The 15,684-nt window shown below is 36.7% G+C and overlaps 1 protein-coding gene across 8 annotated transcripts in view; it reads right to left on the reverse strand.

The window, feature by feature from the left end:
• Positions 1–1,465: 1,465 nt before the first annotated feature.
• Positions 1,466–15,684, reverse strand: part of LOC134680316 (neuronal acetylcholine receptor subunit alpha-7) — a 183,181-nt gene continuing 168,962 nt past the window's right edge. For 4 of the 8 annotated variants that reach the window (XM_063539431.1, XM_063539430.1, XM_063539427.1 and 1 more), the window contains 4 exons: positions 12,789–12,898; positions 9,289–9,515; positions 2,297–2,491; positions 1,466–1,613 (listed from right to left, as the gene is read on the reverse strand). In XM_063539431.1, coding sequence (XP_063395501.1) covers positions 1,529–1,613; positions 2,297–2,491; positions 9,289–9,515; positions 12,789–12,898 — 617 coding nt within the window. In that variant the 3' untranslated portion in view covers positions 1,466–1,528. Of the gene's footprint in view, positions 1,614–2,296; positions 2,501–9,288; positions 9,516–11,722; positions 11,833–12,788; positions 12,899–15,684 lie in introns of all 8 variants that reach the window. The other 4 variants (XM_063539429.1, XM_063539423.1, XM_063539424.1 and 1 more) reach the window with 2 other exon arrangements.

Here is a 15,684-nt window from a genome sequence, read left to right on the forward strand (position 1 = left end):
TCGCGCTGAAACTAGTTAATTACAATAAATTCGCAATTCGTGCCAGTAACTGTTCCAAAATTAATATCATTTATTTTAGCTGCATTTTTTGATATTATGTACAAATACACACGTTAATAATTGAATAACTATTATGTACATTATTGATAAACGTTTACCAAATGCGTCGCTGCCGCGCTCGTTGGGTCGCTAAAGGGACTAGATAAAATAACCACTAGAATGCTCCTAGTATTTCGTGTCGTGCTTACGCTCAATAACTCGAATAAAGAATACGTTCCAATTTTTCTACGTCCTTAATACTGCGGTTATGCTCACTTACACAATTGAGATGTAATTGATGATTTATCATTTAGTTTAAGCTTTTGTTTTACGATAATTTTAACTATCTACCATTACTTTGGTTCCATCATGTTAATTGTTTATTTTGTATCAATTCCACGACTTAAACAATTCCTGGAGCTCCAACGGAAATTTAAGATAAGTGAACTGAGACCCCGGATATATGCGTCGCGTCGCTCGTGACGCGTACTCGCGCATAGATTTATATCTTAAAACATAACCTTAACGACGTTATTATACATAAGTGGAGTCTACCAATATTTGATCCTTTATGTTATATACACGTTATTTACTACCCTAAGGTAATGTCATCATCTGTGATCCCTCATTTGCTTAAAGGATTACGACCCGAGCGGGCGACCTCCCTCTCGCCTCTAAGATCCCAATTCCAAAATTAACAACTATCTTAAACGCCAATACAAAATATATATGTCGATTGTGCATGTATTTAAACTGTATTAAATAAATAATTTGTCAGTAAAATTCTTCAATATCAGTTGTATATTTCGTAAATTGCTTATTAAAAATTTTTAGAAAAAAAATCTATTCCGCACGGAGCCAAACCCTTTCGAGCGTTCCTTTAAAACAATTCATTAAAACCTCTTTTACCTTTAATTAGTAATATTATTACATTTTTAACAAATTATAATTGTCAACGTTTATCTGTATAACATCCTAGTCAACATCACAATCATTTTATAATTATGTCGGACTTACTACGTAACGTATGTTATTTATATTTACCGTCTTTCGACTTGGTTTAGGGACCGTGTGCGCTTGAACCACGTATTTAGATACAATATTATACAGTTTTAAAATTAGACGTATCCACTGCGCCACGGGTAACAATAATAGGCGTTCGGTAATAGGTCAGAATGAGATTCTCAAGGTCGTCAGATTGACCTATTGCGTCGTCTAAAGTGGCCATTGGCTGGTTTTAGTGTCACGCGGACCGTCCGTGCGGATCGCTCCCCACCGGACCAATATGTATTAAGTTCAGGGAGCGTTATAGAGTAAAGCTGACGGCTCCGCGCGGACGTCCGCGCGGACAGCTATCTCATACAATTTCGCGGCGCGGAGCGATCCGCACAGACGGTCCGCGTGACACTAAAACCAGCCTATAGGGGCGCATGGTATCGTAGTCTACGTTAAGCATAGTTCTCTCTCGGTGCGTGGGGCGCATGCGGCCTCACTGTACGATGATGTGCGGCGCGGACAGCAGCACCGCCACCGTCGCGATGATCGTGAACAGGCTGAACACGAACAGACAAAACCTGTGGGAAAACGTGCCAAGTCAGATCATAATAATTGTAGTGCAGCAGCACTACTAGTACGCGTTCGTACTAGTAGTGCTGCTGTACTACTAGTACGAACGCGTCGGAGTAATTGTCGATATCCATAGTAAAATGAATGGACTACCATTACCACTAGCTGCTGTCGTTGGAAATGGACTGTCACCTTGTCGGGTGGAGTTCTACTTATAATGAACAGGACCAAGTGACCTGTGTATACATCCATTAGGTACCCCTGAATGTCAATGTAATGCTTTCCTATTTATCCATTTTGAAATGTAGATGCACGATGTAAGTTCATTAACCCAGTTTCTGCCAAGATCATAATTTAAATATAGTAGGTTAATACTGTCCTATAGGGTGGACACTATTAGCCAAAGTCCATTTTTTTCTAAAAGCATAATAAAATTAAACCTATAAGGAACATTAAAATTTTTTGAATGCGAATTTGTATCCAACTAAACAGTCTATCGATTAATGTTCGCAATAATTTGTTTAAATAGAAAACTTGTGAGATATGACCGCTCGAAAAAGGGTAGTTAACTGTTGAACAACTCACCTAATCTAATTCTAACAAGCTTTTGTTTGTGTGTTTAATAGAATATACATAATTTACCAGGGGTTTGTCAAACGATTTCATGTATCTACTTAAGAATTGCACCAACCTGTCCACAACCATAGCCGCGAACTTCCAATCGCTGATGACCTCCGCCTCCTCGTCCGCCTTCTTCATCCTCGCCGTGATGAACTGCAGCTCGCGCAGGATCAGGTGCAGCTCCCGATGGTGGCCGACCCCAACGTCCTCCATCGTCGAGGGACGCACGAACGAGCGACGGAAGTCGGTGCGGAAGATGGAGCATCTGGGGGAGCTTGAGAGGTCACTTATTTTTGAAGTAGGGTAGGAGCATTCCATGAAATTGTGTACCGTTTGTCCCGTCCTAACGCGTATTTTCTGAAGATTTGCAGGGAAGTATAAGAGTTTTCTTTTCTATGACAAATGGTCAAAAATATGCAGAGAACAATAATCGCCTGCTTTAAATGCCCAAATAAAAGTCGCAACACAGGAAATAAAATGCGTTTGTACGAGACAGTCCGTGGAATGCTCCTATACGGGTCACCCTACACTATAGTCTGTATCTTTAAGCAATAGGCATTTAAAAAAGATTAAACTAAATCTACCGTCAAATGGCTTCTTAAGCCAGTTTAGGGTAGATGAAAACATTACATGATCAAAATGTAGGTTAAAGTCAAGTCGTTTAGTGACAGGTCCAGGTGATTTTGTATTTGGTTGGTTAATCAATAAATGTTATAACTACCCGACAATGTACAAATTATTTGTTTACTTTTATTTAAGTACCTAAAGATACAGAGTATAGCATCTCCCGAACGTCGGCATCTAGTTAACTCTATGGGTCTCAACGCAATGTTGGCGCAATTGCGCTGCGACGCCATTTTCCATAGCGCTGATCAGACGCCGACACTCGGAAAACTCTAGTGTAGGTTTGTTGGTATTTTAACTTCGGATAAACAATATCAACAGCCCTATCAAAACAGGTCGCACAAACAGGATACGTATTTACTGACTTCTTTGGCTATTTATTTCTCTTATTGGACATATTTTTGTAAGAATAATATTGGAGTTCGGAAGTCACGGCCTGTGTTGTGATTAGAGCAAATTTATGAGGCTTGAACTTATGATTTGTTCCATAAAGACCTAGGGTGTGTATACAAGTGAAATCCTAAATAGTTTGTATCTGTTAAAATGAAAAATTGGCTAGGTACTTTCCTACTAGTCAAATCAGCTTCTTTTTTAGAACTGTCAAATCAAAACTAAGCTCACCTACGTTTTACAGTTCAATACGATTTCGATGCCTTCTGGCATTAAGTTCGCCTTTTGTACAATTTTTTTTACGATTTATTAAATAGTAATTGTATAATGAAATAACTGCTACTCATTCATGGTTTTCTACCAATTATCTGGTGCTTCATTTCGTGCACGGTGTGAAATAATTTATTTTTTGCAGAGTAAACAACCCAATTGCCGCACAAAATTGTACTCGTATATCAAAAAGTAATTCACTTTCTACTTTAGTATAATCAGCGTCATTATTTATAAAAAGATATCTAATTTATCATTGCATTACGAAAGTATCTTTTACACGTTCAGTAATTACCTACCAAGCAATTATATTCACATTCACAAGCGGGCCCGGGCAAGCTGAGATCTTTTGGAGATCCGTAATAATACAATCTGATTAGGACTAACCCCGAAATCTCGAGGACAATATAACAAATATGATGGAAGCTCTATAGTGGGTTAAAAAACCATTGTTTACTACTGTATTTAAATTATATTATTGTTCTTTTGTATGTGAGGTATTGCCATAAAGAAGACTTGTAGTGTGAAGTGAAGAGAGTTGTATTAAGGGAAATAAATATAAGTTAACCATATATCAATCAAGAACTATAGTTCGTTTTATTTAGCATTAGAAATAAGGTAAACAATCTTGATGTGTCTTTTAATTGAAAAACACATTTTAAAAATAAGTTACGGCAAATATGTAACAATTATGAATCTAATACGATCATTTATATTCTTCTGCTTTCATAAGTAATCGTTTTTGATTTTTATAAAGCGTTTTTCAATTAAAAGACATGTTAAGATCGCTTACCTTCTTGCAAGTTCTTTCTAATGCTAAAAAAACGAACTATAGAAGTAAAACCCTACACTGTGAGGGAACATATCATTATTCAAAATTTTTACCTCCTCGCCACGCCGAACATACCCCCCTCCTAAAACGGGGGTCCCGTATGGGTACGTTCCCTAACCATTTGATACGACACATTAAATTATAATATAAAGACAAGGCGAATGAACTACTTCGCCGGTACAGTTTAATAAGACGAGGATTATATGTAATCTCCCGTGTAATTACAATTTACATTAAATATTTACTAAATGTATTAGCAGCTATGTAAAGTGGAAGATTAAATGGGATAGAGACGCGCTCCTAATCATTATGGAGATCACATAAGGTTAACTCTTGGGGTTCAATGTCCTAATACTAGTACCTACAAATCATATTACGATAAATATTAAATAGTAACAAAAAGCCCATACTAAATTGCTGTAATATTTAAGCATTTTACGTCAAAAATGTGGCAGTGGCGCCCTCAATTATTTTCGGAAATATCGGGCTATACCTTTAATGACACTAAAATCATAATGAAATGGCATAGAATTGCTTTTTTTATTTCGTTTGATTTTAAACATTTTCTAATACTATGATTCAAATTCGATTTCCAATTTTCCTTGTTGGGCCGCTAGAGGCCACCTATTGTATTAAATTAACGCCGATAAAAGTCAAAGTTTTAAAAAATCCGTTAATGAAGAAACTAACTAGGTTTTATGAACGAATGTAACGAATGATAATCAAAATAAATAAACCATGTATCAAACTCTACTGCATTCCTAACTCAATTTTAACGCTACTTATAAATACCTGAATAATGTTATGATATTAGGTACTGGAATTAATAGTTCAAATTGTAATAATAGCTTGGTGGTTAGGATTATACCATAATTATGCAGTGAGCCAAGCAAGATTAACTTAATGAACGCTGTTATCCGGATTAGCCCGTAATATTAGGTACTTTGATGTCGCATTTTACTAATTACCCAGGAAACTTTATAGAAAAAATGCGCGGCCAAGGGAGCTCGAGGACAATTCTAATTTACATTTGACATCAAAATGATACCTATCTCAACGGTAGGTAATTTTGTCCTCACGTTGCATTCGCCTGTGCGTCTCACTTTCGCCTACCATAAGTTCGAGCAACAAGAATTTGGAATAGAGAGTTCTGTTACTGTCATGGTAAATTATGTAGCTACAGTACTTTTACTGCCATCTTTCGACAGACGATTAAAACTGTTAGAACGCCATTTGACTTTGATCATTATTCTTGCATAGATATGTGTTAACTTGTAAAATATTAATACTAACGCCATCTACCTACTCGAGAGTAGGCTGAAGGTTATAACGCCATCGCTCGAAAAGATTGCACCATACCACAAAACAGATAAGTACAGAAGTCAATCACATGTATGTACTTTACTTTTCATACCTACGCTCGGCGGTCGCTCTAGGGTTGCGATTGTTGCGAACTATGACTTATGCACAAAAAACTATCGTGGTAGTGGCACTCGTATCCATCGTATCGTATCTAGTATCTAGTTGTTTGATTTATTGTTGAGGATGAAACGGGAAGAATGGAAATATAAATTAATAACATTAATAACTCAAATAGGTATTTGAATTTTAATGTCATTGTTATATTACAAATTTGCCACAGAAAATATCTTGCAATGATTTCGAGATTGGCGAAATGCACGATTATTATATTTTAAAGTGTAATAAATTCGCATTCTCATGTACAATGTAATAAATTCGCATACGCATTCTCTCTGAAACCACTGGTAGCTTAAAAAACGACAATTCACCGGTTAATGTTGAATTTAAACAACCGTCCACTGTACAGTTATAATAACTTTTTGTTTTGTTTCTCCATTATTGCACAAAAAAGTTCACAGACGCGTGTCTCAAGCGGATGGCACTCGCGCTCGCACTGGTCCCAACTGGTCCGAGATATCGTGTCCGTGAGCAGTGTCTATGTGTGCGTTGCTCGAGCGCGCTTTGTATGTAGATTGATTTCTGTACCTATCTCTTTTGTGACCATACCTTTGGCCTATACCTAGTGCACGTTCGATTTGCCCTGATATATGATAGTTTGTAGTATTTATTTATCTTAGGGCCATTTGTTGCCTGATAAGAAAGTATATGTACTTAATTTCATTCTAAAAATCGGTGCGAATGCGCATATAACATATCAAGTCCTGTATTTTAAACTTAGAATTCCGTTCCTGTTCCAAAGTCAGCTAAAACCATTCAGGCAAGTTCCCGGGAGATAGGGATCCTCATTATTTAGAAACAGTTTCGTAAATTAAAAGCAAAAAGTCGCGGCTGTCACGTAACTTGTAAGCTTAACAAAGCTTCGAAGTTGAGTCGTTTGCCGCTGATTTAAGTCTGCCTTCCCACGGGGAGGCGTGTGCCTTCCACAGATTACTGGCCTACAATGGCGTATAAGAAGTTCGTATACAGGGTGTTACTGACCATCGGGCTTTAAATCTAGGGCTCGATTCTACTCGCTAAACTGAGCTACTTTTATTATGGCACCAAGCCGAATTTTTTTTTACATTTTTATACATTTGGCTGATCAGATTTCTACATTTTCTATGGAAAAGCCAAAAAAGTTTAGGGTTGGCCCCATAGTAAAAGTAGCTCAGTTTAGCGAGTAAAATCAAGTCCTGGAATTAAAGCCCCATGGTCAGACACATACTGTATAGGTACATATCAGTCTCGTCTGATTTTTCAGTTTCCAACAGATAACACAAAAGGCCCAATATTATGTACGGGAGATATGCGTCAGGAATGTTTATAGGTAATCAGAATCACACATGATAATTTGCTGTCGGATACCTACAAAAGACACTACTTTCGTTTTTATGTGTGTATTACAACATATGAGACTACGCATGGTCACCACACACATAGGCGCTGCAATACTCATCATCATTCTATGCTGAGCATAGGGTTTAGTAGGCGACTGCAGGCTAGAATGATGAATGATGATGAGAGGTTTATGCCTCTCTTCGTGTACGCCACTTATCCGGGTCCTGGGCTAGTCTCATCCAATAGTGCCCCGCGATTTTCCGAATTGTAACCAAAATTTACTAACAGTGCATGATTAAATAGAATACATCTGCACAATTGAGCACCCAAGTAGGTAGGTGTATACATATGTAGAGTACCTATTATAGTGTGTGTGTGCAAAGTAGTGCATTTAACAATAATATCTTCATTACATGTATCACATCAGCACATCACCTAAATGTGTTAGATGACCGCGTATCTTCGCTTCACACTATCCTTAGTACGGAGTCTATACGACGTAATCTATGCCACCTACTTAAGTACCTGTATGTTAATTTGTGTGCTTAGTAAAATAGCTCGTTGATGAGGTTGCGTTTTAACTAAAATACGAATTGCCTCGGCGCTTTAAGCGTGATTACGCGAGTGATTTAGGCCCAACTAGCTGTATAGAGTCTCTGTAAATCAGGCTTATGAAGGTCGTATAGACGTTTGGCGTAAATGGGGCTTAGCGCGGTAAGTGGTATTTTAATAACGCCTTTAATGCTGGCAAATTTATGGGCTTAAGCTTTTATTCTTACTGACGATGTGTAAACTGTAAGCTTTAAATAGTATTAAGTAACTATCAAATGCTTTTAAACAATGTTTTTAACGGGTTGGTGTTATTTGGCTATGGAACGAAACAGTTGAAGTTTTAATTATTAGGGGGAGGCCTATATTTGGCAGTGAGCCCATGGCTAAGAGAAGTCTCACTGTGGCTAAGATAATAAAATCTGCTTAAACCTCAAGATAAACCGACAATCTATTGAAATGGTAAGTTTACTCTGGTAATCTCTGGATTTATTTATTTATTTAAACTTTATTGCATAGTAAAAATTGTACAAATGGCGAACTTATTGCCAGAAGGCATTCTCTACCAGTTAACCCTCGGGCCAAACAGAGAACAAGTAGTAATAGATGCAAGTAAAATTAAAAGTACGAAAAATGTAATATTAAGCTTAAGCTGGATGGACGCGATCATTATGAAAACAACATAGTCTTTGGAGGATTTATATCAAACATTCGCTATTTTGGCTTCCTAGATACAGACAACCTTACTGTGGTATTTCTGTAGAAAATCACGACGGACAATCAAGAAAAACCTAAATATATGTATCACTAACCCTATGACGACTCAGTACAGATGGTCCTGCCTGGCCCATACGTACCATCACGCTCTGCGATTGTTGCGCCATTTAGGGTTCTAGCTAAATTGGTTGTTCAATACTTACGCAATAGAATTTTCAATTTAGCAAGAACCCTAAATGGCATAACAATCCCGTGTGGTGACTGTACAAGGAAGTATCGTCAACTAAAGAGAAATAATAAATGATGGTTCACGTTAGATCGGTCCGGGTCCGCGCCGAGGCGTCCAACACTTCGTTTTCTATAGAAAGCATCACTTATTATACCAAAGAGAATAGAGCGTATAGAGATGGATTGTCAAAGTAAATTATGTAGCCACTGCCATCTTTCGACAGAATATAAAACTGTTAGAGCGCCATTTGACTTTGATCCTTATTCTTTCATTGATACGTGTTAACTTATTAAATATTAATATTAACGCCACCTACTCAACTATAGGCCAAAGTTATTATGCAATCTTTTCGAGCGATGGCGTCATAAGTTCATAACCTTCAGCCTACTCTCGAGTAGATGGCGTTGATATTATATTTAACAAGTTCACACATATCAGTGAAAGAATAAAGATCAAATTCAAATGGCGTTCTAACAGTTTTAAACGTCTGTTGAAAGATGGCAGTAATGTACTGTAGCTACGTAATTTAACATAACAGTAACTCTCTATTTCAAATTCTCTTTGCTTATTACTGATAATAGAAAACGAAAACGCCTCAACCCAGACTCTGTCATAGCACGAGTCATCCTTAAGTCATTAATAAGCATCTTACCCTGGCCCGAGGTTCCCCGTCGACGCCGTACTGTTAGGCGCTGGCGGGCCGTGCCGGAAGTCATCATCTATATCCAGCACGTTGGCCAGCAGTGACTTCGACGAGCGCTCCTTCAGCTCCAGCTCACGCATCCGGTTGGACAGCATGATGGTTTTGCGGGTGATCTTCTTGCCCGGCCTCGACATCCGCAGTATCCATGGCAGCCATTGTAGGAGTACGGATTTTATCTGGGACAAATCAAGCTTGATACTGTCAAACTGTCACGGTTTATATTTTGATATTTGGATATCCGAGTGCCCAGTTAAACTAATCAATTTCTGTGGTCTCAAAACTCAATCACATCTTAACATTCTCAAATATCATCAGACTCCCTTAATGAGAGTTATAGGTACCTAATATCAGAATGATTGAACTAATACCTATGCAGACTGTTATTTCACAACTTACTATGATAAGTTATACTTTTTAATATTCAAATAATAATTATTAGTAGCGAACAAATGAAACACAAGTATTTCAAGCTGGAAGGTGGAAAAGGGGCCAAATTCGACACGTACAACTGTCAGATTTCGCATCCACGTCAAATCAATAGTTGATTTTATTGCATACTGAGTGATGATTCCATCAACGGTGGATAATATCATTTGGTACAACCAAAACTCAACTTTAAAGTAAGGGTGGTTCGGTTTGGTTTGCTTGTCACCCTAACTGTGGATTGTTAATGTCAAATTTTGACATTGTACGTATTCGAGAACTTATGATTTTTCCCACATCAACGGGAGATCAACACGATACGTCAAACGTCGCTTGTCGAATAGGGGTCAAGTAATTCGATCAAACAAACATTCTTACGTAAACAAAAACAATAAACTTCAGTTTGAGACGTCATATCAAGACGTAAACAATTTCACTTGAAAGTCAAGTCTTTCGCTCTCTCTAAAATACACGTTTAAAATTAAGCTAATTATAATACAAATTAAACATTGGGAAATGGTATTAGTTGAATAGGTATTATTAGTGTGTTTCCATGGTAACCTATACGACTTGGCAGTTCGTAGGCTATTAATGTTATACCATTCAAGAAATGGGCCCCAGGTGAGCTCCTGTTTATTTGCTTCTCCTTTTGTTATAAATAATATAATTCGATTATCGAAAAGCAGCTGTGACCTCAGTAATTATAAGTACTCAGTACAAATGGATAAAGCATGTATTGGAAATGGATAAATAATGTTATTCGCAATATTAATGAGTTTAATGAGAAAGGACCGTTTTGGAAAATATTTAATTTATTTAGCTCGCATTCGTGAATGTGATATTAACATTACACCGGATGAATCTTATTATAGAGTTTAAAATTAAAGATTTATTTTATTGCTCAAATTTAAGTATATTATTTTCATACACAATTATATTTAATAATTAAATTTTTGATACTTTACTCTCAATTGCACTATTAAGAGTAATTGACAATAATAATTAATAAATTAAGTTGCTTGTACTCAACTACCTAGATAATCTAGATATGTACCAATTAATCATTTTGTTAAATTTCACCCATAGAATAAACTTTGCCTAGTTTGTGGCTAGGTTGATCTATGTAAGATGTATTTATTAATTTATTTATATAGATGGTCAAGCAAATCTTGGCAGTAGAAAAAGGCGCGAAATTCAAATTTTCTATGAGACGATATCCCTTCGCGCCTACATTTTTCAAATTTGCCGCCTTTTTCCACCGACAAGATCTGCTTGACCAACTATATATGATTTTGCCCCAAATTCCACATTATACTTGAAAACGCGCTCGAATTTCTGCTTTATCATGTATACAAAGATCAAAACACGAGGAAAAATTACACGCACTCGACGCACTCGACCGAATCTCAAGAGGTCCTTGGAGGGCTACCGCGAACTTTGAAATTTCGTCTTTATCCATTTCCACCGCTCTAACTATATTGAAATGACAGAGATGGAGTTACATGAATTTAATCGTTGGCAATAAGCCCCCAGGGTTCTATTCCTGAGCTTTTCCGCATCGTTATGCGTTTAATTTTAACTCGTGATTTGATCTTTGAATTCATATTACAACCAAAAATCCTTTTACCTTAAAACTTGTTTGAGACCAAGAGTTGTTCAATATTTAAATCCCAAGTGTATAAGTTAATCAACAAACTAATTTCTAAACACTATCTACTATACAATACACATAAAGCTAAGCAAAGCAGGTTTCCCAACATATGTCAACGCGGAATCGGCAAAAGCCGATAGGAAAAAGCTTTATATCTGCGCAATAAGAGCGAAAAAGTCGTCAATCGGCTCGGCTCGCATCGGCCGGTGCCTGATGACACATCGAACGGCTTTTTCGCTGACATAAAGCTTTTTCCTATCGGCTTTTGCCGATTCCGCGTCGTTATATCTGGGGATATATCTTACTCACCCACTTCGGCATCTCGTACATATCAGCGGAGCGGTGATGGTAGTTTATCACCACGACGGTCAGAACGACGGACGACGCGACCATAAACATGATCCAGTTAAAGTACGTTCCTGTGTACAAGAGACCGTTGAACGAGGGCCACCCTCGCTTTGGATCCTTGCTCAAGATGTGTGGCAGTGCTTTTATGTTTTTTGTGGACGTGTTTCTACTATGTGCTTTAGGTTCTTATTCGTGTTAATTTTGCCATTTTTAAGTGCTGTGGTGATATATTTATAGTTTAGTAATAAGTATTACAAGCAGAATTACCGTTTAGGCAATATTTCCCAGGGCCAATTCTTGGCAAGATTGTTGATTTTGCCATCATTAGCTTGTGGTGATATTATTTTCGGAATATTGCAAGCAGGCAACTTTTGGGCAATAATTCCCAGGAAAAAAGGTCTTGACTGCATCGTGGACATGGTAGCACAATAGAGCTCACAGTGCACATCTGCAACTAGATTCTAAACTCTAAACGAATACAAGCTACTACTTTCGGCTTATATGCCGTATTTTCTACACACGGATAAGCTGAAACAATTACTCACCCATTGAGGCATCTCGTACATATCAGCGGTACGATGGTGATAGTTAATGACCACGACGGTCAGTACCACCGAAGACGCCACCATAAACATGATGCAGTTAAAATATGTCCCTGCACATAATAGACCATCAGCGAGTGGCTAAATCCTAGCGTTAGCTCTCAAATTATACTTAAAAGTGTGACGTTGGGACGTTCTAAAATACTCGCTGCAATTTTTTAGCAATATTGAACTTACGTATAATTCCTAAGCATGATAAACTATGTCCAAACTAGGAATGTTTGATGGGCCAGATTAGATCGGCAATATTTCCAAGACCATTGCCAAGAATTCACTTGAACAATATTGCCAAAAAATGCGCATCACTAATTTCGACTGCATCGTGGTCATGGTAACAACAATTAAACAACATGAATGAACATGATCCTAGAACTACGACCGGCTATCTATCGCTCGTTCTACAACGATAAGCTAAGCGGACTCACCCACTGTGGCATCTCGTGTATGTCGGCGGTGCGGTGGTGGTAGTTCAGCACCACGACAGTTAGCACCACCGACGACGCCACCATGAACATTATGCAGTTGAAATACGTCCCTGAACATAAGGGCACTGTTACACATCCCAACAAACGATCCCACCAAAAATCTCACTAACTCTGACCTACTGTACTAACAAAGGTATATTCAGCTTTATTAATTTAATGATCTGATTGTGACCTTAGTTGAGTTCAAGCGCTCATGAATAAGGGCGAATGTCGTGTCATAAATCAAATTTTCTAAATTATTTTACAAATATGAATACACCTTTCATGTCCTTTGGATCCACGCGACAACGCACGGCGTCACAAAACCGTAAGTCATTTTGACAGATGCTGTCAAAATGACTTACGCTGTGACAGTCTCGTTGTCACGATAAGGACAATTTGTAAAACTATTGACCCTTTCGCATACTACCGAAGTGTCATTAGAGTTAGACCAAGAAAAACCTGCAGCGATTTTGACAGCCCACGCAGTGCCAGTGTTATTTTATAAGTCAAACTTCTATGAAATTATGACGTATAACACACACACTTGCACTGCGTGGGCTATCAAAATCGCTGCAGACTTTTCTTAGTGTAACCCTAGTTCAAATCAAATTTGATATATGGATCTAAGGATGGGCTGTTTCGACAACATTTGCAATATATGTAGATATATTTGCGTAAAAACTTAAATACCTGACGTCATATTTTACATTTATTTATCTAAAACAGCCCACCCTAGGTTTCTATAGCGATCGAATGAGCTAAAATTTAGCTCAATAACAACAAGCCCATTAAATTAAATTATTTAGCTGCTAAATAATTTAATTTAATGGGCTTGTTGTTATTTGATTCTTGCATAAAGTTACGTAGACTATTTAGTTCCAGTGTCTCTTATTAAAATGCACGAGGGTTTGAGTAAAATCACTCATCGAGACCTCACAGTATCAGGGGACACATTAAAATAACGTTACGTGCTCAGAACGGGTCGGGAAATAAAATAAATACTCAATATGGAGTTGGGAATAAATTCAGCACATCCCGTCAATTTTAATCAATATTCACTGGATTTAATAATAAGTTGTCGACAGCAAACAATCACACATAAACTGTAAAAAACTGAATTTATTTTAAATGTAAAGTACTTGATAGATATAATATGAGCCAAACTGATTAAGAGCCCTTCAACGTGCACACTAGCGCCACAGCTAAATAATCATTTAAATTTAACGAAAGATATTGAAAAAAGGGGAGGGGGGACGATTATTTAGCTGTGGCGCTAGTGTGCACGTTGAAGGGCTTTTAAGTCAATTGAAGGAAATTGTTTGATGATCGACTAACTGCCATAAATAGAAGTGTTTTTACGAAATAACACAAAGAAACCCTGCTATAGTTATTGGCGAGTATATAGAAATTGGCCACTCCTTGCAAATCTTATTATTAAGAGTGGCCAATCACTATATAGGTACTGGGCAAAAGCAGTCACCCTAAGAAGAATGCAAAATATTGCACCAAAATACCAAAGTTACACTAGAAAGTGACATGAATGAATTACATAGTTTTAGTCAAATGTTAATTCACAAAAACACTTCTTAGGACATAAGAATTCTCTAAATTATAAATCACAATAAGTATGGTTGTAACCAGGGAAAGGATAAACACAAGAAGAAAATTATGCGCTCATTGTGAGTTTAAGATAACATTTAAATATTTAGTATGGATTTAAACGTCTTTATAGATACATTCTACTACCGACATCAACGTCATGCTTTTTACTAATTCATGCAGTGTCGATAACCATATTATAATTAGTTTATTTACTAATCTACCAATAGATTTAAATTAATTCAAAAGGTTTTTTCAAAATTTTCTATTGAAATGATGACATTTATAAACATGTGTTGGAAAACACCGTTAACATATAAATTTTTTTTTTTCAATATTAGTTATAGAAAAGGACGAAGGAAAAATATACCGGGTGTGGCCTGTAACACGAGCAAATAATTAAAACATAGATTGTACTCCTCAAACGGTGAAACTTTTGTTGAACAACTTTTAAAAATTATGAAGTATTTAGACTCCCTATTTTTCATACAAAATAAATATTATCTTCAATGGACGCCATCGCGACGCCATATCATTGTGATTGACGTTGCTTGTCACGCCTTAAACATAACAAAATTCGCAATACATTGCGTCTTAGAATAAATTTTAAAGTGTATTAAAAAATCAAACCACAAGTTATTTTTATAAGTCGCTGAACAAATGTTGGTCAGTATGAGGAGTACAGCCTACATTTTAATTTTTTGCTCATATTACAGGCCACACCCGGTATAACAAAACGCTTGCAGTTTCGATGCTGAATGTAGGTACCAAACTTCACTCAATCTCATATAAGAGACGCATTGTGATTGTAATAATAGCAAAAATCCAGAAATCTCACTTTTGACACTAACAAATCATATGTAAAACATCCAGATCAAAATCTTAACATGCTATTACAATCAGAAGAGTCTTTCAGATGGTAAATTAAACAATAATCATTAATTTTCCTCTTAAATACCTAAATAATTTTCACGTTTTAATTTTAGCTTCCTTAGCTAAAAAAAATTTTGTGTTTATTGTTAGTACTTTAAATTAGGAGTTATTTAGTAAGCCGAAGCCAGATGTTAGATAGTTTTATAAATTAAATTAAATAAAGCATTACATACATGCATTTAACAAGCTTTTACGCCAATCGAGATTTTCATTTTCTAGGTATTTTAATAAAGACGCTTTAAACTACGGATAAAATTGTTTAGAATATCATGATATAAATTTTACGGTGTACTTATTTGTCGGGCAAAGTTAAAATATTAAA

The sequence above is a fragment of the Cydia fagiglandana genome, chromosome 3, assembly GCF_963556715.1.
Source record: "Cydia fagiglandana chromosome 3, ilCydFagi1.1, whole genome shotgun sequence".
NCBI lineage: Eukaryota > Metazoa > Arthropoda > Insecta > Lepidoptera > Tortricidae > Cydia > Cydia fagiglandana.